The sequence below is a fragment of the Asterias amurensis genome, chromosome 6 (genome assembly GCF_032118995.1).
Source record: "Asterias amurensis chromosome 6, ASM3211899v1".
NCBI lineage: Eukaryota > Metazoa > Echinodermata > Asteroidea > Forcipulatida > Asteriidae > Asterias > Asterias amurensis.
Genome location: NC_092653.1, coordinates 24,160,306 through 24,185,864, shown reverse-complemented (window position 1 = coordinate 24,185,864; position 25,559 = coordinate 24,160,306). Strand labels below are relative to the sequence as shown.

The 25,559-nt window shown below is 39.0% G+C and overlaps 2 protein-coding genes across 5 annotated transcripts; one reads left to right on the top strand and one right to left on the bottom strand.

Annotated features, from left to right (window-relative positions):
• On the top strand, positions 1-5,457 carry LOC139938787 (uncharacterized protein CXorf65-like). Of its 2 annotated transcripts, XM_071934417.1 has the most exons (6): positions 1-664; positions 755-787; positions 2,982-3,071; positions 3,605-3,721; positions 3,985-4,059; positions 5,320-5,457. In XM_071934417.1, exons 2-6 carry the CDS (start codon positions 760-762, stop codon positions 5,451-5,453), a joined length of 444 nt encoding a protein of 147 aa, XP_071790518.1. In that variant the 5' UTR covers positions 1-664; positions 755-759; the 3' UTR covers positions 5,454-5,457. The 2 variants fall into 2 exon arrangements, with proteins under 2 accessions (XP_071790518.1, XP_071790516.1); XM_071934415.1 differs by lacking the exon at positions 1-664 and having other exon boundaries at positions 710-787.
• A 2,576-nt stretch (positions 5,458-8,033) lies between these two features.
• On the bottom strand, positions 8,034-23,227 carry LOC139938786 (mitochondrial sodium/calcium exchanger protein-like). 3 transcript variants are annotated; one of them, XM_071934413.1, is made up of 17 exons: positions 22,805-23,227; positions 21,583-21,735; positions 18,994-19,046; positions 16,294-16,350; positions 14,787-14,899; positions 14,072-14,239; positions 13,610-13,732; positions 13,022-13,150; positions 12,752-12,874; positions 11,083-11,270; positions 10,614-10,746; positions 10,171-10,292; positions 9,586-9,663; positions 9,339-9,414; positions 9,123-9,203; positions 8,609-8,673; positions 8,034-8,228 (listed from the first exon to the last, which is right to left on the bottom strand). In XM_071934413.1, exons 1-17 carry the CDS (start codon positions 22,979-22,981, stop codon positions 8,043-8,045), a joined length of 2,025 nt encoding a protein of 674 aa, XP_071790514.1. In that variant the 5' UTR covers positions 22,982-23,227; the 3' UTR covers positions 8,034-8,042. The 3 variants fall into 3 exon arrangements, 2 of the variants coding, with proteins under 2 accessions (XP_071790514.1, XP_071790515.1); XM_071934414.1 differs by having other exon boundaries at positions 22,791-22,906; XR_011786204.1 differs by lacking the exons at positions 8,034-8,228; positions 9,339-9,414 and having other exon boundaries at positions 8,618-8,673.
• Between the last annotated feature and the right edge of the window lie 2,332 nt (positions 23,228-25,559).

Below are 25,559 nucleotides of genomic sequence, written 5' to 3'. Positions count from 1 at the left end.
GCAACCACTTGACTCTGTTGTCTGTTGTCAAGTTCCAGGTCGCTGCAATGAGGTCTCTTCATGGGGCTATAAGTCACTTTAAAAGCTAATTACACGCTCACCTAACGGCCTAAATAAACACTTATCAGCGGTAAAGTGACGTGTTTTCAGACCAAGTTGTTTTTGTGACCACTTCACGCGTATTCGCGACTACGGAATTTCTGACCGGTCTTATCTCCCATTTAGGTGCGGCGATTTGGGGGCAACAGTCCTTCAACAATTTTATCTGAATTATTGATAAATGAAGGCAGGTCTAGATGTACAGTGCGACAGGATATTGATGTCCTTCATTGTGTTGTTGGAGCCCGAGGCTGGTGACTGTTGTAATGGTGGATTTTGTCCTTACTTTAGCAGTCATTAGTGAAAAAGTGGTACTACAACTACCTATAGGCATACGGGATTCTGTGTGGAAACATCTTATTACGAGGACCGAGTCGCCACTGCAAGGCAACGGGGAAAGTTACGCCTTTGCCCCGTTGGAATTTAAGGAGGAAAAATTGATACTTGATCAACGAGGCACCTGGAATTTCTTTTGACGGAAAAACTATACCTGCACCACGCTGTGACTTTATAAAAACAATTGGTTCATCTTCTTTTGTGAGTGGGGGGTACCGGTATTCAACAATTGGTTCATCTTCTTTTGTGAGTGGGGGGTACCGGTATTCAACAATTGGTTCATCTTCTTTTGTGAGTGGGGGGTACCGGTATTCAACAAAAAAGATGACTTTTATTACGGTGAAATTTGGAGGTAAGATTTAAACTCAATTTATTTATCTTCATTACGTAATGTTTGTGCTTTATTTATTTATATACTATTTATTAGTTATCTGTATGGGGGAAAGATCGGTTAGTGTGATCAAGAAACAGTGTTGTGATGTTATAAGCTCAACGATTGCCAATGTTTGTATTACGTTGATTTCATATATAACGCGTGTGGAGGTTGTGCATTAAGTGGTGATATGGAGCTCGGGGGGGGGGGGGGGGGGGGGGTTGTGTAGCCGCAAAGTCGTTCAAAAAACCCAACAGGATAATATTTCTCCAGGCCTTTTTTCACACACTTTAACAACATGTAGAATCCAAACCAAAGTTATACTTTCCCCAACGCTTCTTATGCGGCCGCTAATGACATTTTCCGAAATTAGAAATGTCTCTCTATTGTTCCTTACAATAACTTTCTACAGGGCACCATGCTGTGTACACAACACCCCTGTCAATACACACCACCAAGTGGGCCGTGGTTCTATAAATAAAAAAGATCGAACCGTTAAACTACAAGCAACCCAAGATGACTTTTATTGAACAAATTCTTTGGACACAAAACAAAAAGTGACTTGGACGAGGAGGGACAATGGCCGAACGGGCAGTCGATGTTTGAACGTTTAATGGGCTTACACTTACGGACAACATCCCCTATCGATCTAGTTTTTGTCTCCCCGCCTACATGGCTGCATCAGAAGACGATACCACATCGAGTTGAATGGTTGAAATGTTATCACAAATTAAGAGTTTTGACATTTTGATGCAACCAGCATGGATATGCACTGGTTTGGGTGTGGACACATCGACCACACCCCTGCCCCACCCCTTTTACGCCCCTGTGTGAATGTTGCATTGGTGGAGCACAGGAGCATGCACGAGCTTGCATCCAGGTATAGTTTGTTTCTATACATGGGTCTTTCTTTCACCACCAACCCATTTTACTCAAACAAACGGTTCAGCCCAGTTGTTGCATGGTACTGAACCCTAAATATACATGTGATATGATAGTTTGGCTGGTAACCTTAGTCTGGTAAGCACAATTGTGTTGTTCTAGTTTACCTTTTGTGATTAAGCAGCTGTATGAAATTGTGCCATGGTTTTTCTTACTTCATATCCCATTCTTAACGTTCCAATGCATTTTATCAGGTATGCCATTGAAATATCCTTCTGGGATCCATAAAGAGAAATTACATTGAATTGAATTGAATTGAGCCCCCACCATGCCTACTAATTGACAATGGGTGTAGCCTGGCCTCAGGCATCCCCTTGTGCCATGCCTATAACAAGTCATACATTTATTATTAATGTTGTACAATTTGAATTATTAACTGCAAGACAAACTCTACGATAATACTGCATTCCCTTTTACGAATCATTATAGTAGGATCCCAGCTTCTTATATACACAACTTGAATACATTTGAATTATTCACTGTACATGAATAAATCATCTTTTGAAAACACACACTGTTTGTTTAGTGAATCGATCTCAACATGCCTTGGATTCAGAATGGAGTTCATTAGAACTGAGTTTTTTAAAGTTGAGGGCGAGAAAACTATCCTTTGAACGACCCCACAGTGAACTTGCGGGTACAGAGTTGGTTCTGAGAGAGCCGCCAGTGTGGTCAGGCACAATGCTTTCTTCAAGAATCTCCCTATAAAAAAAAGCTCTTTCCCTTCTCATAAAGATATCCCTCTCTGGAGCACATGCCATCCCAAGAATTTGTTATAATAAACAAAGGAAATAAGTTAAGTATGCAATTATTATATATTTGGTTTGCGGTAACACCATGTGTGTATTGCCAGGTAGAGTTTGTTCTTAGAGAACCGTCTTTCTTTATTCTACTACCGCGGAGTGGGTTGTTCGGGCGACTTCTCAGTTCTGAAAAGAACGGTCCTGCTGTTTTTGTCCCGGGTGGATGGTATAGAATATTGGTTGGGACCACTACTTTAGCTTATATGATCATAATTAACCGACTGCTGCATATTGAGTTCTTGAATTGGTCTCAACGTTTCGACTAGCGTTTCGACTAGCGTTTCGACTGAGTATGCAATTATCTTTACAACCATGGGTATAGGTGTGATTTGAGATGGTCCACGAAAAACTGTTCTAATGAAGGTCAAAGTAAAAATTATTTATTAAAACAATTTGTTAATTAAATGTTTATTATTTTGATGTAATAGATAATGACCAGCGGATATTCAACCCATACTGCAATTGTTTGATTCTGCTGGAGTGTATACGTAACAAGTGTAATATTGATGACGAAAATGGTGAGGACAATGTACAGATAGAAAATATAGGCCCATGCAGTGGTAATGGAAACTATACTACAAAATGTATTAATATATAATACATATTTGGATTTGGCTTCCATGATCCAATTTGGTTTGCATGATAAAAAATATGTTATATAATTTCACTTATTTTTTAAATATTTAAAACAACAACAATGCCCTTTTATCTATATCGAGCACTGCGGAAAGGCAAAGTGATCTGATCCATATTGGAACTATATATCAAATTGTGTTACATCACACATGGAGTACTTCTTTGCAGTGATATATAAATGTGATCAATTGAATCTACCTCCATGAATGAATATCTTATAAAATCACGATTTTGCAAAGAATAGTTTTAACTATTAAAATGGCCAGACGGTTCGACACAAGAGTCTTTTATGAAGGTTAAAACGACAACGCAACACAACACACATGAACAGGTAAACTAATTATAACAGAGGCATGTAAAGTGGCAAGAAAAGTGAGATACAATATTCTAATGATTTTTGATATTATTCTGGCAGTTATTTTAGATTTATCGGACGCATCGGGTAATGTGAAACGACTTGCAGATAACTTGCAATCTTACGCCAATGTCTACCTCGACGGAAGAGAAACATACTGGCTCATCAAAGTAGAGAGTAAGTAACTGGCAGAGTAGAAATATTCAAAACAAATTTTGTAAATGACAAACACTTGGTTAACAATGAATTTGAAAATTAACTCAAGGTCCCACTAGTTTCTGTCTACCCAGTATTCAAGCCAACATCTTCGATTTGCCAAGACAAGGGAACTATATAGAACTTAAGTTTCGTTCTGAAATCGTTTTGTGTATACCAATTACCTTTCCTCCCCAGTGCGTCCTCGAACGTCTCTAACTTGTTCCTTTTTTTACGTCTCACAGAAGGGAAAAACGATGATCCTACCAAGTACACGCTGCTCATTAACGAACCGGAGAAAAACTACCCAGAACTATCAAGTAAATACATCCTTAGATATGATTTGAGGCATTGCGTGGTGAGGTATCAATATATATTTGGTTTGCGGAAACATCGTGTTTGTTTACTTCCAGGTAGAGTTTGTTCTTTTAGAGAACTGTCTTTAATGCATTGGAGTTTAAACCTGACCAAACAATTTCACCGTTCAATATTTATGTGTACGTTAAAAAGAAATGCAATAATGTACTGTCTTCATTGAACACTGGTTTCATAATGTGATAATAATAAAGTTATCTATAGTACAACTTTCAGACAAACATAATAAAATTAAGGCATTTTAAAACGTTCACAACCTTAACCCCACACTTTGTGACCAACCAATAAACAAAATCGTTATGACATGAACTGACATTTTTTACGATGATTAAGCCAAACTTAACGTTTTACAAAATGAAAGTAATGATAAGGTGATATTTGCAAATGTATCTTTTTTGAGTAGTGTTTGTTCTGAAATGAACCGGTGGTTGACAACTTATTGTTTCGACCAGGATGCTCCGATCGTCTTCAGTAGAACGCTGGACTCTAATGCTAAATGAACAATTATTACTCACTACATGTAAGATAACAGGTACATGTATAGTAATCAATTTTGCAGCGTCATAATAAAGAGCGCAGGTGCAAAACAAGTATACCCGGATGCATTGATAGAGTGTTCCACAATCTCCGGTTATCTTCCCGTTGGGGGGAAAATGCTCAATAAAATCAATCAAAATGAATCAACTTTATGAATAGTTAATCAAAGTATGGCTGGGAGAACCATGGGGAGTGTGTGGGCAAACCCTGGGGTATCGAGAAAAGACTATGGCTCAGCAGAACAAAGGGAAATTGCATCCAAACAATACCATAAACTGTTAACTAAACATCACTTTTTCAAATAGATGCAGGCAGGGGAGAATTCGCACTCCAAGGCCACCAGAAAAAAAAGGTTATTTCTCTTGGAGAATAACTTGCAAAAATCGCAAATAAAACAGCTGTGCGTGCATTTGCTTGACAAAATAAAAGTGCGCACCAAAAGAGCATTGACCGCCATTTTGAATTTCTATGCCGAAAAATGCCGGCTTTGAAAACAACCGAAACCAAAGTCCAAAAACACTAGTTTTTAAAAAGGTCATTTTAAAAAAAATCTTATTTGTTTGCTATAATAAACAAACAAAAATGAATCATTTAAAGTGAGTTTGACTCCGGATGGTAAAAAACATGCCATAATTTACTAAGTTCTAACTCTAATCCTCCTTCTTTAGGTCGGCTTCAGGACTTGTCCAGACCCACGGTCCGACGCAAGGAATCACAATGGAGCAGTGTTAGGCGCAAAATCCCTAAGAACGTCAAGGGTATCCGGCCCAAGAGCAACTCGTCAGGAGCCAAGAAGCGATAACGCGGATGATGAGTGCATGTTTGTTTGTTTATTTATTTGTTTATATGATCTTCCCGTAAAGTTTTAGATTTAAATTCACTCTAATCGGTTGAGATATGGTGGACACATTTTAATTGCATTGGTTAGTTTGGGTAAACCTGTCTGTATACACACACACATCTGTGTTGCAGTCAGTCTGTTGACATTTCTTTGCTATGTACACATAAAGAAAATCCTATTCTTTAACACTGTAAATAATACTGTGTGGACGTGTGTAAGTCCACAAAGTGTTTCAAGTCCCTCCATGATGTGGACTTATGTTCTCAGGTCCACACTTTATATTATGTAGTGTTAAAACATCTAAACCAAATGATGTACTCCAATGGTTTCCACCATACAATAATTTTAAGTAGCTGAGGTTTTCTGAGTTGTAAGTTTTAAGGACTTCTCTTGTGAATATTTAACATTGTATAATTAATTGCTATGAACATTTTTAATCCTACATTAAACATATGTTTATACTTGATATTCATACTTAATTGTTTCTTCAATCTGTCTATTCATGTTTTATGTTTCAGCGCTTAGAAACCCTGTATTAAGTGCTATATAAATGCAAGTTATTATTATTATTATTGTTATTATTGTTATTATTGTTATTATTGTTATTATTGTTATTATTGTTATATTTAGTGTTTTTTCTGTACTGTTTGAATCAAGGCCAGTTTCCCAAGTGTTTGATAACAAAGTTATTATCTTATCTTATATCTCAGAAAGGCTAATTGTTTTTGTACCAAACACCAAACACCAAGCAGCAGTGCTGTCAATTAGAAAGTCACTTTTCCATTCAAATTTATCACTTTTGTCGAAACATACCCTTTGTTTTCATTAACAGGTTAAGATTGTACATGATTCTCACTTCCATAAGCTCCATGTGCTTAAAACATAATGCCGTTTGAATACAGAGCACCAACACTATAACAAGACTTATAAAATCTGTGTAAAAAAAGTACTGGATTTGAGAGAAATGTTAATAACATTAACTCATGATAGTAAATAAGATTGTTGAATAACGCAAATGCCAGCATTTGCATTAATGTATTATCATTTCAACTTAATGAAGGAGCAGTTAATTTGCCTGAGGCAGTCAGCAGACCCACTGTAAATTCACTGTTTGGAAAAGGAATTACATGAAGATAACAGGTGTTAGTTGTCAGATGAAAAGGATGTTTTTGTTCTAACAACTTTCTTCAATGGAGCTTTCCCGTAAAGCCCGGTTCATACATCCTGCGAATGCGAATGCGATAATGACATGAATTGGACATCACAACTCTGCCTTCGTTGCCTTCGAGCAAGGCTCCTGTGAATTATTCATTGCAAATTTGTGGCGTCAACATTCGTATCGCATTCGCATTCGCAGGAAGTATGAACCGGGCTTTATGATAGTCGCCAATTTGTAATAGGTGGAGCCAGCTTGTGTGAACTAGGCATGGCTTGCCAATCAGATTGTACATGAGAATCAATTTATTAAACATATTGCGATTACTATTAAAAGAGACTGACAAGAATTGCAATTACCGTTAAAAAAAAAACTGAAAAGAATTAAAAACATAAACTTAAAATAGAAATAGTAGTGATTAATCTTTATCAAAAATAATTTGTCATTAATACATTGTTCAAAATTTAAATTTACAGCAACCTCATTTTGAGTTAGGAATGCATATTTGAATACACAGCATTTTGCAATAGAATAGTTACTGTTATATATACAATCTCATATAAAAGAAATATGAATCAAATACATTTAATTGCAGTCCATATAAAAAATAGACAATTTCTTCGTTACACACTTGATTTTAAATGCACAATTCCACTGGGAAAATAGAATAAATTCATATAAGTTAAACATTTACTATTGTCTCTTAATGCAAAAGCATAGTCACAAAGTACCAAAGTAAGCAATGTGAGAATTTAAAACTGGAGCCCATACGAACACATGTGACAATTGCATTGCTATGAAACATCAACATTTCAAACTGACAAGAGTATAATTCTCTCTTGCTTTTGGGAGTTGTTTCCCATCAACATCAATTGATAACCAGTTGTGTTAAAGGCACTGGACACCTGTGGTAATTGTCAAAAAACAGTATTTGTGTGCTTTCAGAAAAGGCTTCAAGCCTGAAGTATTTTTATATTTGAGTGAGAAAATACCTCTTTTTCGAAGAGTACATAATATATCGGTGTTTCTCACAATGTTATATGCTAGCAATAGACCGATCCATTAGGCTCTTCCCACGACGCATGTGTGAGCAAGAACATGTGAGCCTCTCCAATGCCTTTCTGCATAATCTGCCGTGCGCGCCAAGAATACGTGCACGCATGTCAGACCTTATTTGTCGACCTTCGTTGCGTTGTGATTAGTCAATACGGAATGGGGCGGGGCTTAATGGATCGGTCTATTACTTTGAGTAATTACCAATAGTGTCCAGTGCTTTTAACAACCACTAAAAGCTATCATAAAATAAGAAACAAACCATTATAAAATTTCCAAAAAATATGAAATTGTGTTCATCAAAAAAACTAAACATTTAGTTATAATTGTACCTTTGTGTATCACCATTTGATGACCCTCGTCTCAGTGAGAATAGCGACCGCAAGAAAGACGAAGTACAAAACATACAGACAGATCCCATATACTCGATTAGCATGGAACCGGGTTGCCACCATGAAGAACAAGGAGAAGAAGAGACTGGCAGCCAGACCACCAAACAGGACAAACTGAAGTGTGTTTGTACTTAGCTGTAAACGAAAAAATATAATCAGATTTTTCTTTTTTTTTTTAAATAAAAACTCATGTGGATCAATTTTTCATTTCATTTTAATCATTTTGTTTCATGAGAGATCACCTTACATCACAAGGCAGGAAGACCAACTCAAGGTGAGGGGCTACAACGTCAAGGTATTGGACACTTTCGGTAAACAGTATTGTCCAAGGCCCACACTTCGTGTATCACAACTTATATATAAAATAACAAACCTGTGAAAATTTAGGCCACAGACAAGTGGCCAAATGTTTCCTTTTTGTTTTTAACAGGGGGGGGGGGGGGTGGTGTAAGTGGGGTAAGAACATAATTTGGGGGAGCCGTTTGATGTACTAAACTCATTCATCTGATACTTACATGGAAGGTACCACCATTTTTGATGCATGCTATAGTACATGAGATCCCGATACCTAAAAGCATATCTGAAATTATTTGGTTAAAGAATCACAACCTCAAATACAATCCAAGACTAATAGTTCTTACATGAGAGTTGATATGCATTGAATGCGATACGCATAAATTTACTAAGTTTAAACCATAGAGTTATATATAAGAACTAGAGGGCGCACGAGTGATGCTTCGTGCACAAACGCCACGGGACCGCAAGATGACAAGCGCGTCATTCTGCACGTGCATTGAATATGAAATACACGTTTGAGTTTTTTTTATTGAACGCTCACGCGATGCTGTTTGTTCAACTTACAAAATGGCCGCACAAACACACGCTGTGAGATGCCAGTTTTTGTCAACTTAGAAAATGGCCGCCTGCGCGCATGCCGGAGCGCGTATATAGGCCAGTGCGCCCTCTAGTTCTTATATATAACTCTATGGTTCAAACACTTCTTCATTAAATGATGATTAGAAAGGATACTGAAGAGGGGTCCACCGAAGCATGCAGCGACAGCCATTCTTGGGTACCCCTGCTTGGCCACTGTCACGTCAGACACTAAATCTGGAAACAAAATACACAAAAAACAACCAGTGTAAAAAAACAATTCTTTTTATTGTAAGGTCATAACATAACAAAATAAACAAATTTTGAACAGTGATCAAAACCGTTTAAGACTATTGAGTTAAGGCTACTCACCTCCTATACTGTTACCCCAAGCTAATAACGTCAAACCTAGAACTGCATTACTCAGGTGAAAAACAGAGCCATACATCTGGGGAAAAACAAATTAAAGATTGCACAGCAACACAATTTTCAGAATGGGAAAGAGGACTCTTAAGAGTGCTATTGCAGCATTCCTCCTCCCCCCCCCCCACAAAAAAAAAAAACCCTGTGAAATGTCACAAAAAAAATAAATTAAGGAAGAGGTTTTCCGTGCACTGACCTGTAAGAGATTAACAATCTCATTAGCTGTGGAGTAGATCCAAAACACTGACACAACAAATCCAACATATGCAAATACCTACAATAAGAGAACAAATATATACATAATATAAAACTTCTATCGCCCTGGGTTTGCCTGTGACAAATTTTGTTTGGGAATGAGCAGGTTACCTAGCCCTTTGTTGGCAGTCTCCATATTAGTAAACTGCCTTAAAAGAATTAAAGGAATACAAAGGGATTCACCACTTGGTAACCCCTTAGACTTCACAGAACCTGTACGAAAAAGTGTCCTCAGCACTAGAAAAGGAGATCAAAGAGCAGGAATCCGTAACATTTGAGCTCATTTTCTTCACCAGGTTGACTTCAATGGTCTGAATTCAGGTAAATATATGAAATTTTCATCCCTCAATAGCCTCCTTGCATATGATGTCACATTCTCAAAAGCCTAAGGATGCAAATTATTATGACGATAGCTGTTCTGTGCGAAAAACGTAGACATAACCTCAGCGTACCCATAGCGTTTCACATTAAGAAAAGGGTCTATTGTATGCTAAAATTAACGCTAACAACTTATGGGTCAACTTACACAGTGGTAAATGGGCTGCCTGTCAGCCTTGGAAGTCAGGAAGACAATTAGTGCCAAAATAAATCCTACGCCCAACAAGAGCTGCCATAAGTAGAAGTTACCTATCAGCACCCTGGATATATCTGTGTGCAAGAGAGAGAGTATACAGAGTAATGAACAGGGGTAGTATGGTTGTGGGCTTGCTACTGCACCTGACAAAAGATGACAAAAGTAGAAGTGACCTACCAGTACAGGGGAGAGTACACATTGTAATATAAGGGGGTGGGTGTTTGTATGGTTTGGGGGCTTGCAGCTGCACCTGATAAAACATGACACAGGAGACATTTCTCACAATGTTTTATTCTATCAACAGCTCTATGTTGCTCGTTATCATAATCGTAAGTTTTTATGCTTTGAGTAATAACCAAAAGTGTCTTGTGCCTTTACACAAAGAAAATACTCACTCTTTGTAACGAGTAAACAAAAAAGTGGATCAATGATGAGTTGCAGACAGTTGAGGAGTCTATTCCAACCATGCTTGTCTTCAGTGTGGTCCACAATGGGGACTGTCAATTGTAATAACAGCTGGAGAGGAGACTATATAAAGCAAATAATATGGGATTTGAGACATTGCATGGTGAGGTGTCAATGTTTATTTGGTTTGCAGTAGCACCATGTGTGTATCTACTTGCTACATGTAGGTAGATTAAATGTTCTTGCTTTATATTATACAACCGCAGAGTAGATATTTCAAACTACGAGATACTTCTCAATTCTGAAAAGAATTGTTAGGCTTCTTTAGACAGTGATGATCTATTTTTTACAATTCACTACAGAATCACATAACACAGAGTAAAGTATGTACACCAGACATGATCACTAGAGGGTGCTATTCTACTCAATGCCTTCAATACTAAAATACTTTATTCATACCTTGAATATTTCATAAATTTTGCCGACAACAGATTTATCTTTCCAGTCTTCAACATCAATGGGGTTGATGCCTCGTAGTAGGCACTTGACCTCATCCCAGAAGCCTACCAGACACTTCCCTGCACAACCAGTCTCACTTTTCTCATCATTATCTCCGTCTAATAATGGTTGATTACCACTGCTTTCATCTGCACACAAAAATAAAAGGGACAACTTCCTTAGTGGCTTGTCGTGGCCACACGGATAAGAGCACTGAACTCAAGCTCTTGTCAGTTGCCAGAGTGTGGGTTCGAGTCCCAGTCGTGAAACTTGTGTCCTTAAACAAGACACTTAATCACAGCTTCGTCATTCGGATGGGACATACAGGATGTAAAGTTTTGTGAATGCAAAAAACAAATTTTAGTTGTGTAAAAAGGATTGCCCCCGTGTTCCTGGTTGGTTTGGCTGTATATTGTGCCACAGCACCTTGTAGACCATTATGGTGCTATATAAAAGAATCGGTTTCATATCAATAGATCAATCAATCAATCAAAGGTCATTTGTAGAGCGCCAAAATCAAGAGTTTGTTCTAAGGCACTGAGGCACAGTTGAATGGTTTAGTAAGCCTGCTGGAACAGGTGAGCTTTAAGGAGTGTCTTGAATGAGGTGAGTGAGCTGGCATTTCTGATCTGTGTATGAAGCTTATTCCACATTTTGGGGCCATATACAGAGAATGATCTCTCTGCAAAAGTAGAATAGCGAGTTCTTGGCACAACATAAAGGGAGCAAGAGGTAGTTGAACGAAGATGTCTTTGTTGAGTCTTAAGTCGAGCATGTCCATGATATATCCAGGAGCTTGCTTATGGTACGCTTTATACATCATGATCATAGCTTTGAAGGAGATTATTTGAGTGATGGGAAGCCAATGTAGGTTGAATAGATGAAGACTGATGGAGTCGTATTTGCGTATACTTAGAATCAATCTTGCATACTTCAACATGCAGCTCCACATGAACCTTTTCAGCTTGTAGGAAAAAACTTACAACGCATAGAGACCAAACAGTGATATGCCCTATATAAGAATGGTTATATTATATTAATATCATATAGAAAGATATGCGGTAACACCATGTAATGACTATCTCTAATGAGTTGGGGTAGTTCTGAAAAGAACCGTTTGTTTAAACTTGACGTTTCGATCAGTATGCTCTGATCGTCTTCTGGAGAAAATAAAAGTTTTCTCCAGAAGACGATTTTCTCCAGAAGACAATCAGAGCATACTCATCGAAATGTCAAGTTCAAACAAACGGTTCTTTTTAGTATGCTCTGATCGTCTTCTGGAAAAAACTTTTATTTTCTCCAGAAGACCATCAGAGCATACTGATCGAAACGTTGAGTTTAAACAAACGGTTCTTTTCAGAACAACCCCAACTCATTAGAGATAGTCATTACATGGTGTTACAAGCCCCCAAGTTACCCACTCCACAAGCAGGGCACTGGGGGCTGACCCGGGTGAGCCCCTGGAATGACGTCAAAGCTATTCGATCGGACAGGGGCCTACCTGAGTCGACCCAGGGAAGCTAAACGAACGCACCCATTATCATCATTTATTAGTAAGAGTTGAAACCAACGGTTCTTCGTATTTCCACCATGCAAAGTTTCAAATCCTCCTTATCATTTTTATTCTTACCACTCGGACGGTACTGCCTGGTAAAATCTGGAAGACCATTCTGTCCAGCGATGGCTGTATTCTGCTCTCCCAGAAGTGATGCGCAGACGACTTGTTCAGTGTCTAACAACGCCTCTGAAATGCCTGAAACAGAGGAAAGAGTAAGAGTCGCGATTATTTTTGTAGTAGTCGCGACTCGATTAAGCCATCAATAGTCCTGACTACGAAACTAGTCGCAGTAGTTGCCCAGGCTACTTGACAACCTGGGGGAAGAAATATTGTCACTGATACCTGTGGGATGATGTGGCACCTTTGTAGTGTCTTGAGGTTTATCTCTGTCACCAACATACTGCCAGATAGCTCCGTACCCAAAACCATCTGTTTCTGGCGAAGATGAATATCCTTCATTTTCAGAAAAATCTGTAGGAAATAAACAGAATTTTTTTAGTTGCAGTCAAGAGCTTTAGAGAAAAACGTTTTAGGGCTGGATGGCTCAGTAAAGGTGCGTTGTTTTGCAGTCATAGCAAACAGCTGTTACTATTGGTTGATCAATAGCCATTTACTGAAACAGATATTTGTTAAGAGCCTTCAGACTGGCAGTCTGAAGGCTGCAAGTTCAAATCCTGTTGCAGTTAAGTTAAAGATCCCAGTGCACTTATCGTAAAAAGAAGGGGTTTGCCCCGGCGTTCCTGGTCTGATTGGTTGCATATTGTGCCACATCACTCCTTAACCATACATGGTGCTATAAAGGGAAAGGTCTCATACTTCAAGTTATAGCTCGACATACAAAAATGCAGGAAAAAATACTAAGCACTTTGATACGTTTCTCGGGTGTGATAAAGCGCTATATAAGAACCATAAAATCAGTGCTTTACTTACCCTGGTTAGTCCCAATGGAGACAGTCGGCCTGAGGCGTACTTCTTTAGGTTTCAACCTTGTTTGGTACACTTTCCGACCAATCAGAACGACTAAAACATAACCAACGTAGAGCAGGATAAATCCTAAAGGGAACGAAAAGAATGAAGAAGGAGATGGGAAAAAAATGAAACTGAATTGTAAAAATAAATTCTCTCCACCCAGGGGTATAATAGGGTGCCCACGAGGGTAGAGGCATGTATGAAAAAGATTTTGGAGCGGCACAGCAGCTCAGGGCTGTCTACTCCCCAGGGAGCTTAGAAAGATTTTAGGAATGTTATTGGCCAAATGACCAGGGCACTAATGTAAAGCGCATTGATAGGGTATATTGTAAAATGCGTAATAAGAACTTATTATTATTAAATTATACATGTACATTAACAGCAGTAACATGTCTCGCATGGAAATCTACCACATAGCCTTACCCACAGCTTCTGCGGTCCATATTTTTCCCGTGTACAAAATATAAAAAGTCCAAAAGGCTGCACCAACGTAGAAAATTGCATCTCTTAAAAACGGTCTCTGAGCTAGTTCAAAAGGCCTGGCTATAGAGACGGAGCCTGTGACCACTGTGGTGACAAAGACACCAGCACCTTCAAAAGACAACAAACATCTGATATTTACTACTACTAAAAATAATAATGATAATACCAACAGACATTTATATTACGCAACACCTATATTATTAAACTCTACTTCGCATTACAAGCAGAGAAAAAGAAATACCGGTACACAAACAGATCACGAAGGAATTAAATGAGTGAAGTAAACAAATATGTTTAACTTAGGGAATAAAAGAGTGGAGAAAAGTTCTTAAAACCGGCAGTTTAAAATCGGCAGGATCGTAGCTCTACGATAAAGGCCCGAGCTGAAGGCGAGGTCCTTTATTGCACGACCATGACGACAACCTTTCTCAGTTTAAATGAAAAATGCAGTGAGGCGTTATTGTTAAAAAACACAGGACCGCTACACTTGTACAGTTGTGAGTTTATTGGCCCAAGTGACTCGTTCCACAAGCAGGGCACTTTGGGTTGACTTGGGTGAGCCCCTGGAATGACGTCAAAGCTATTTGAACTGACCAGGGGCGGACCGGGGTCGACCCGGGGAACATAATCGAACGCACCCAATGTAGGGTCTTACCAAACAAAGCACCAATAGCAAGACCAGCATCTCCATCCTTGGCATTAGTGATGGCTGCAACTGCACTGAAGATATCAGGGGCTCCGTTACCGAACGCAAGGAATGTAACACCGTAAGAAAAGGTTAAGGAAGTGTGACCGGTTAAGATACATTGTATGCGGAATCCATTTCTAAATCTCATGTTGGCAGCCTTTATTAATAGCAAATCTTGTGGTGTGTCATAGTTACTCTATGGTCATAGCCTTGCTCAAGGCAGTCGCATTATTCGCTCTGAAAAGACGCAGCTGTAAACCCACCCGCCGTATACCCTGTGCATGGTGTGTGCGATCACACCGAATAACCCACCCGTATACACACTGTCACATCGCACGAATACTGTTCACACAAGTCATCGCACTCGTACACCACTAACCGCATGCGGAGGCCGTCAGGCCGACAGCCTTGTCGGGTCTGTATCTTCCCGTTTTAATGTGTTGTATTGAAAAAATTCCAATAGTGGACGAAATTGGGGGGGCTCTAGGATATGCTAGTATGCAGCTCATGAATATGTATATCGTTCGTCAGACCTATCAGACAACACAGGATGTGAGGCAAATGAATTATTCATTTTGGCGTCCAATCACGCACTTCCCTTATCACGACCTTTGGACCCTATCATGCGTCCGTGGTGGTGGTGTGTGAGGTAAACATGTCTCGTCTTTCGCGGGCATTATGGTAATGAGCTGACCGTGGGAACTCTTTGCTTATTATAGTAATGAGGTCAGTGGCTTCAACACAGATCCTACAAGGCTGTCGGCCTGACGGCCTCTGCATGCGGATAGTGTACGGGGGCATCGTGTCGTGCGATGTTACGCACAGTGAATACGGGAGGGTTTTACGCACAGTGAATACGGGTGGGTTTTTATACAGCGGCGGTCTTTTTTCGGAGTGAATAATTCGACTGCCTTGAGCAAGGCTAGGTGTGTCATGGCCTAGCGGTTAAGAGCACCGGATTCAAGCTCTGGTGTTCAGTCAGCAGAGTGTGGGTTCGAATCCCGGTCGTGACATTTGCTACATAAAGTTGGGGAAGTAGTGCTTTCTACCAGCCAAGCTTCTGATTGATGACTGTATGGACTGTAAAAGGGGTAACCCTGTTTCAGCCCCAAGAATAGGGGGAACAAATAATTGTAGCCCACACCTTGAAGTGGCCTTCAGGCCTTGTGTGTCTGGCGAATTGCATAACATAAAAAAAAAAAAAAAAAAAAAAAAAAAGAGTCAGAGAAATAACATGGAAGTTTAAAGACGGGTCTTTCTCCTGACATCAAAGAGTAGAATGACCCAAATGGATGAATTTGAAAATCAAGCCACCGCTGGGGGCGCTTAATACGGGGTAGATGTATGAATAAGTCACTAATGAAACATACAAAATTGTGTTTTTTTCTGCCCGTCACAGAAACATTTGTCTTACATTCACAATAACCGTAATTTAGACTCAGCAATCAGTTAGATATAATGCTAAAAGGATATGACTATGTTCTGGCTCAACTTCATAGACTTAGAGATAGCAGTCAGCGCAGGACAGAAACTGAAAGTAAATTAAAAGAAAAGAAAAGTTTTTATAAACACTAGTAAAAAGGTAGGCCTACAGCATATTATCAGGACAGGGGTTGATTTCACAAAAAGTTACATGTAGGACAAGTCCTAACTCAGGACTAGTCCTAGGACATACTAAAAGCTTAAAGTGTGTCCCAAGTTAGGATGAGTAACTGGTCCTAACTCGAGAAAAGACTAGTCTTAACTCTTTGTGAAATCCGCCGCTTCAAAAAAAGTCTTAAACCCCCCAAAAATGAAAATAGTAAGTTAAAAATTAACCTAATCGTAAAAATGTCTAATACCCAGTGGACTTCTTTGCACTGTGATAGTATATGATTTTTGATTTACATGACTCTGTATATGTTATAGTATAGGGTTTAAGTGGATGCTGGAAAAGATGACATACACTGAAAAGAAGATGCCTCCTTGCACCAAGCTGCTGTATGTGTTTCAGTGTTGTTTCAGTACTACAAGGATCCCTTCTCCGGTATACTTCTATCATAACATAACATAAAATCAGGTTAATTTTAGGAAAAACACTATTGGATTTCGGGAAATATCAGCTTGAATGGAATGCTTTGATGCGTCGATTCCATAGAGGCACTTTTGTAATGTCATGTAACTGTATCTCCCCAAAGGAAATTGGCATGTTTACAAAACTATATGTTTGCTTGTCAGTTTCCTGAATGATAGTCCATCTACATGATGATTTGTGTTTTTTTTTCACAAGTCATTATTCAATCGAATTGCAATGTGTTGTGTACTATTAATTCTTTATTTTCTTTTATAGAAATGTCTCTGTAAGGACAGGGATGGGAGCCCAAATACTACAAAACATTCGTTTATAACTTATACACATTGGGTTATTTATTGGACATAATATTAAGTGAAATCAAACTGAAACACTTCAAAACATTGCCTGATTTTCGCACTCTAAGTATCTTGAACTATTCTGACAAAAAAAAGCTGACATAAAAAAATTAAGTAGAAGTCTATACTTGTGGATTGAGCGGTAATAACGAATAAAGAGATTTTTTCCCCTTGTTCTTCACACCCAGCTGAAAAGAGAGGGGCGGATTGTTTTATCAATGGAGGGGATACATATTTTGTTGTCCTTTGTTTCTGAATCTTACTATCGTCTTCTTGTGTGAAATTTGTCCGTGTGTACAAACACGACTAACAATGCGTTATACTGCCAACAAACCAACAAACTGGATTTTTTTTCAATTGTTAGCCTACAACAGCTAGATTGGTTTGTAAACTGTGGAGAATACTTTTTAAAACGAGGGAGAATTGTAATCAAAAAATTAGTTACTTTAAAATCCTTTAAAATCAGTTTGTTTTTTTTAACTGGTAAGATAATTTCAAGCCATGAAGTATTATTGTTGAGTCTAGACTACACCTGGTAGGCCTACCTGTTTAAGTAGTGTGTATAGGCCTACATTATAAGAGAAAATAATCAACGGTTTGTGCTTTTAACAAAAGAGAAAGTATGTTCAAATAATAAATAACTCTTTATTAGAAAAAACACTAACTCAAATACTTTCAAAATGACATTGAAAGCACCTGTTGGTCCCTCTGAAAGTGCAATTTGATTGCAGATCTATCCAGTACACTCAAAAGTTTGTTTGACAACATCAATATGGAACCACAGCAGAACATGACTATTTTTCACGTGAGAAGTCCGTCGTCTGCTAGGTTTTCTGTATGTTTTAAATGTGATTTTTCAGGGTGCAGGACTAGAATCGAAGTTTTTTTTTTAAAATCTGGTCGTGACTAACATTACAATGTGGTGCTTGGACCTTGGGTTCTGCTCTTTGCATTTTCCCTTTTGTCCCTCTATTGTAAGGACCCTCCTTGAACTGCTTCAACTACATTGTATACATGTATGTGGCATTAATGAGGCTGAGGGTCTCACTGACTCATGATACAAAGGCCTTTCAATGAAGAATTAAAGGGACACGTTGCCTTGGATCGGTCGAGTTGGTCCTTGAAAAGCGTTCTGTAACCGTTTGTTATAAAATCGTTATGGTTAGAAAGATGTTGTAAAAGTAGAATACAATGATCTACCCAAATATGCCTTCGAAATTGCGTGGTTTTCTTTGAAAATTTTTGACTCCCATAAATGACCGACCTTGTTAGTTCACGCAGTAAAAGGAAAACCACGCAATTTTTAGTGATACTTGTGTGGACCATTGTATTCTACTTTTAAAACATCTTTCCAACCATATATGCATTTCATAACAAACGGTTTCAAATGCTTTTTGAAGACCAACTCGTCCGATCCACGGCAATGTGTTCCTTTAGCTTGTTCATTTATCACAGAGTCTATAGTTTGCAGTGTTTGCTGATTATAAATACAGCGCGTGCAATAAAGCACATGACCATAAGTTAACACAAGTTATTTTATCAATCTTTAGCAAATAAACCTTTGTATACAAACAAAGGCATTCAGGTTGAAACAAGCAGCTGGTTCGAGAAAAGGTTGTCAACCCTTTCTTGGAGTAAACATTTTTAAAAAGTAATGTAAGCTTCTTGAGCAGAGTTGCAAAACACAATACTACACTCGTAACATGAGAGGATCAACTAAATTAATTACACTGAAAACACTTGAAAAAAACAATTCAGAACTTACAAATCTTCTGCAGTTATTCCCAATGAAACAAACAGGAAAATCAGCCAGACAAACTGAAATTAAGAGAAAAAAGTGTATTTTAAAACACATCTAAACTTCAACAGTCGTTCAAGGTGTGTACACAGACAACATAGGGGCCTATAGGCTAGAGCAAAATTATATTTTCCCCCAAGAACTCAAGTTTATTCACATTTTAACTTGCCCACAAACAGTTTTGGTAGCCTAGATTTGTACAGGTTGTTTGCATCATGAAGTTTTGGCAGGCGGTTAAGAACATCAAATTGTAATTAGTTCTGGTAAGAGTGCACAGGCCTAAACTTCACTAAAGGGGCACAGCCATTTTGCTCTGTTAAGTAGCACTTTGTAAATTTGTATTCGAACTTTGCAAAGGGTACCATGCCAGAAGCACAGGGCACCACTGCAATTTCTGTATGTGCTATGGGTTAGTTCAAGGCTGAGAGTGTGACACTTGTGTTCATGGGCAAAACAGTTAACACTCAACTGTAATCCCTTCACTCCAACTTGGTACAGTCTGTAAGAGGGTAGAGATTTTGGATAATTGGTAACCTGTGTGCCAATTTGGCTGCCGATACTGCATACTCCATAGGAGTTGAGGTGGGTTCAAGAATGCTAAATGAATTAAAGCCCATTTAGACATACATTGGAACTAGAGGGTGTGAATGAATTTACTCTTGTATAGCAAGACATTAGACAACCTAGATTGATGTACCCGTTTTAAGTTCTTTTTTGTATATTAATACAATAATATAAATTGTATTCAGATTTATACATCACTGTGCCTTTCATTGAATCATGGAGGTAGAAATCCATGATTCATTCAAGTACATACATGTCAAGGATGGGCTGAAGAGGAAATTGTTATACTGTATCAAACACTAAAATTTCATTGACCTTCTTTGTGAAGAAATCCACTTTTGCGCACAAAAGGAGTGCACAATACAAATGCATGCACTTCTTATCATTGGTACTTCATCAATATGCAATAAAGAGTGCCATATTGTGTTTGCTGGACAAAGTGTGGCACTACACACTAAGCATTTTTAACCCTAGCAGTTTCCTTATTTGTAAAACCAGTGTGTAGTGCAATGCATTTCAAGGTGACATTTCCGGAACAGCAACTTTTGCTCAAGGATGGTCATTGGTCAGTCATAGGCCTACATTTAAAGTCACCTGGAAGTGGTATTTTTTCAAAATAAAGCTTTTGTCACTAATATATGTGTTTTGATGAGTGGAATGTGAACAAACAGTTAGCTAAGGTTTTAAAAAATCAGTTCTTATGTTATTTTCAAATTTAAGAGTAGACCCCGACCAGAGAGGGCGCTGTTCGTGACGTCAATCGAGGCAGACTTTGCCTGTAATGCGTAGAGTAAACACAATTGCAAAGTTCATGTACTAACCAAATTGTGAGTTTGTACTCACAATTTTTGTTTTTTTCCGGCAATGCCGACCAGGTGTATTGCTGCTGAATGCAGAAAAACACTTTTTGAAATGGACCAACTCACGACTTGGACGTACATGTACTTTGCACGTGTGTTTACTATACGCATTGCAGGCAAAGTCTGCCTCGATTGACGTCACAAAAGGGGTAGGCGGAGTCAGCCCCCCAAACAACTTTATATATTTTTTAAACATATAAATCGTGACAAACAATTACTAAAAAAATTGTTTTATTGTTCGTAAGCATAATTATACTCTTATGTTTGAAAGAAAAAAATATATATTTCCAGGTGACTTTAAAACATAACTTTTCAAAAGAAATTGCATACAATAGGCCTACACAATTCTAAAATCAATGACTGCAGTCAAGGCATACCCATTATAAGTCAACTTCAATGCTGAATACCCAAATACTAGACAATACATCATGTCACAATGCAAATCCATGGTGATCGCACAATATGGGTCAAGGTGAGACCATTTATTGGGCAATATTGCCTGGTACCATGATGTATTGAAAGCGAAGGTAACAATGGCACATTGACTAGAGGTTGACAAATGGTCGCTGCTCAAACTTGCCCATGGTTGCCTAATTTTTCTTGCTAACCCGTGAAATACGCTTACAGCTACACCTTAGCAAATTTGTCAGCTACAGTAAACACAAAAATGTGCTTACTGTTAAAGGAACACGTTGCCTTGGATCTGTCGAGTTGGTCTTTGAAAATCGTTCTGTAACCGCTTGTTGTAAAATGTATATGGTTAGAAAGATATTGTAAAAGTAGAATACAATGATCTACACAAATATGCCTCGAAATTGCACGGTTTTCTTTTTACCCTGTCGACTACATGTAACACAGTCGGCCATTTATGGGAGTCAAAATTTTGACTCCCATAAATGGCCGACCGTGATAGTTTGCGACGTAAAAGGAAAACCAAGCAATTTCGAGTGATACTTGTGTGGATCATTATATTTTACTTTTAAAACATCTTTCTAACCAAAATGCATTTCATAACAAACGGTTTCAAATGCTTTTAATAGACCAACTCAACCGATCCAAGGCAACGTGTTCCTTTAAGCAGCTCTATGTAATTGGGCACTAGTGCTTAGAAGAAATCCCTATCCAAGCTTACCAGTATGAAAAGCGCAAGCGGTAAAAGCTGATGTGGGAAAGCACAGTGAGAAAATTCCAGATAGTTAATGAATCCATCATCAATGCGACAGTCGTTGGTGGCTCGGATAAACTCACACTGTAGAGATGCGTTGAGCCCATGGTAATCTGTACACTTAAAGTATAAAAGAAGGAAGTTTGTAAAAATGAAACATCAAGCTTTTATTACAAAAGTAACTTTGATTTTTGGAGCCCAAAATCAAATACCATAACAGCTTAGGCCTACTTGCTGAGAAGCAGACAGCTGTTGCAGACCTACCAAGTCTCACGCATTAGGCGTGAGACTCACGCATTTGGGCTCTGTCTCACACTCACAGCAACCATTTTCTCACGCATTGGGGCCAGACCGGACCACCGGGGTGGTGGTGAGCTTTGAAAAATCTCACGCAAAGCTGGCCTCTGGACTTGCCATCTCTGCTGTTGTTAAAGCATAACATTTAGAAAACATTACCCTTCAATACATGACCGATTAAGTCAACATTTCGAAAAAGGAATTCAGTGCCCCAGTTACTGGGTCTAGCAACACATGGTTTCATTTAGGTAACAGCTGGTCTGGCCTAATTGTATAATTATTTGTTTGGGGCTTTAATTGGTGAATATATAAGTTTGTTTTCTTTTGTAATGCTTTTCATTTGTGCTGTTAAGCGCTTTGAGGAATGCCGTAATTCATAATATGCGCTATTATACAAAATAAATACTGTTATGTTATTAAAACACAAACATCCATTAAATAATTATAATCATGGTATGTAGAACGCTTCCCTGTTATTAATTACTTGCTAAGAAGGTGCTGCTGTTTTTGAGAAATTAGTATAGAACATTTAACAGTTTCAGTCTCAAGGAGACAACAAATATCCTGAAAACATTGATTATGTGATTTGCACTTTTTGTTCTCCTAAAACTGGACGACTATACATGTCACAATGCTGAAGAAACTTACCATGCTTCAATACACACTAGGAAACACAGCTTCATTCACAAGACAAGTGACTAGGTAGGATTCAAGTCATGTCGACAATCTTAAATTACAAACGCAACTGAACTCAAATTCAAAAGTTATCAAACCCTTTTTAAATTGAACTGAACTGCCCCAAAAATTCCTGAATCATGAATGAACTAAAACAATGTCACTGTGTGTACAGTCAAATCAAGTAAACATAAATGAGATACCTTAACAAAAATACCTGGATTAACTGTAAATGGACGGCAGAAGTGTTCCCGACTCCATGCAGGGTCGAGTTGTCTCCGGCTCCACCATCACTGTTTACAAACGAATACACGGGGGAACCATGCACATTCGCCCTGAATGATAACAACACTGTCAGCTGGGTCAAAAATATTAGGGCCGAGGACTTGTCCATGTTTTCGTGGACACAAGTCCTTCAGACAAAAACAGCACTACTACAAGACAAGCAGGTATGACTTGTCCGTTCAACAAAATGCGGTAATGGTAGCTCCTTGGTTTTTGAAATTTTTATAAGACATTCTGAACGCTTTAGTTTTGTCTTGTCGTTCTTCGGAGATCCGCAGCAGGCACATTGTTCACTCGTTTCTCTGCATGCTGTGTGTACCATGCATGCCGCATGCACCTCTCTGCAGCCTGCACACCTTTGAGACGTCTGGGGGAAACCTGGCGTGCTAGTTGGGCACCATACTAAACTAGTTGTCAACAAAATTAGGCCGTGTCCGAAACGGCGACTTCGGCTACATCTACGGCTAGATCGTGCGCGTCTGCCTATTCTTCAACACTGGTAGACGCTCTGATCTAGACGTAGCTGTAGCCGAAGTCGTCGTTTCGGACACGGCCTGAATTTGTGATTTACTAGCGGGATGCCGCGCTTGGCGCGGCACCCCGCTAGATGAGGAGGATTGTAGTATACAAATGTTGTAAAAGGTAATGTGGGGGCAAGGGAGGTATTCTGACAGGTAATAATCATTTCGTAGGATTGGATTTTTGTATGGAGAAATTCGTAAAAAGTACCCGATTCAGCTGCACATGAGGGCTCTTTCGATAACAAAACGCGACGGCCGATTGCTTAATACAAAAAGGATTTGGCAAAACCTACATCCTGAGTCCTGACCAGGCAACGTTCTAACAATTTTGTTGCTTCAGAACTTTGAATGGAATGTTCGTTTACAGCTTCAAAACAGCCGTTGATGTTTCACAAAGTTCGTAACTATGAAAGCATACTATTCTTAAACGGTGAGTTCATGGACTTTTTTGTAGGTTTAACTGGAAAAACCTATACAATGTATATGAAAAGAATCAGTAATGCATTTACTTTCTTTTTGAAAATGTTTCAACTTTTGCGTGTATACGTTCTGTGTGTGGGGATGACATAATTATGGACTCAACCACTAATGGTGCAGAGTTAAATGGGACAAATAAAGTTTCACAACAATGGGTTGCTGTTTGATGCGTTTAAAAAATGCTGGAAAGTTGGGTAGACCTACATGAGTGATTTAATTGTAATAAACGCGTATGTAACAGATGCATGTATTAAAGCCTAATGTTTTTTATTTAACACGCGAAATTAAACCCCCTGTACAAAATGGTATATACACAATGCCATTTACCCTTCTGCGAAACATCAATGAGTCACTCTGGAATGTTAATGGGAGTCCGAGGTTGCCACCCACTTAAAGAGGTGTCTCTGTGTGCAGCCTACAGCTTCCCCCCCCCCCCCCCCTTAGACCAACAGGTGGCCCATATCAAAACCAGACAACCACAGAGGTGACTCTGTGCGCAGCCTACGGCTTCCCCCTTCGACCAACAGGTGGCCCGTATCAAAACCAGACAACCACACATGTAAGGAGATATCGCTCGTGACTCCAGCCAATCAGACAAGTCGTAAGAGGGAGTTCGGTTCAGGGTTTTGTAGACTTGCAACCCGACGTCTGTAACGATACAACCGTGTTGAATTCCACAAGGATGCCATGCCACTGGACCTTCTAATTTTCAATCAAAGATGGCGCGGGTTACGCTTTTAATAGTATAGATTATCAATTTGAAATGACTCATAAAAAGTCATGCGCGGAGTCCGATGGGAAACAAAACAAAATATTTGATCATAGTCATCCAGGGATGTTGCCGATTATAAAAAAGAAACTCGCACAATAATATTTAAAAGGTGTCACAAGTCTTGAACACATTCTCCAAATCTTCCACGATAAAAAACAAGGCGGAACCGTTTCAAAAGAGGGCGCTTCGAGTTTTCACTTTGAGTCCACTCGTTATTTTTCTCTCACCCTTTTCCCATATTAAAACAACAAGAAGAAATAAAAGTACACCAATTTGGGGAAAATATCTTAGGCTCGCTAAAATCCATGAGCACCTTGGCGTTCAGTCTTTGCTTATGTTTCAAAAGATTATGTTTTGACATGGCATTTTTGTTTATGGTTGCAACAGTACGATAATAGTTAGGCCTTGTCCGAGTTGGCAGCTACACGGTGTCGCATGCAATTATGTCCTCTATGCAATATTATCCGGAGGACATGATTGCATATGCAATCATGTCCTCCGGACGGTTTTGCACAATGCAATCGTGTCCGCCCGGACGCCGCTGCATAATGCGGACACATTTGAATATGCAGTTGTGTCCGCCCCGTGCAAAACCGTCCTTGCAGTAAATTAAACGCCCTTGGTCGAAGCATAGAGTAAGGACAGTCGAAGGAGCATGTTCGCCATTTTTTACAAGCTAAGTGCATGTCATGAGTGACATGGGAAATGTTCGGCCGTTGGGTATTCGCTGCAATCATAAAAATACGTGAATATTCATGCTGCATTTATACGTAGGTTCAGTGCATACACGCTCGCTTACGCGCGCACATGTAGTCACGTACCATAATTCTATATCTACATGTCCACCGGACGGTTTTTGCATACCCCCGGACACGATTGCATATGCAAAAGTGTCCGGAGCGGACAGTATTGCATGG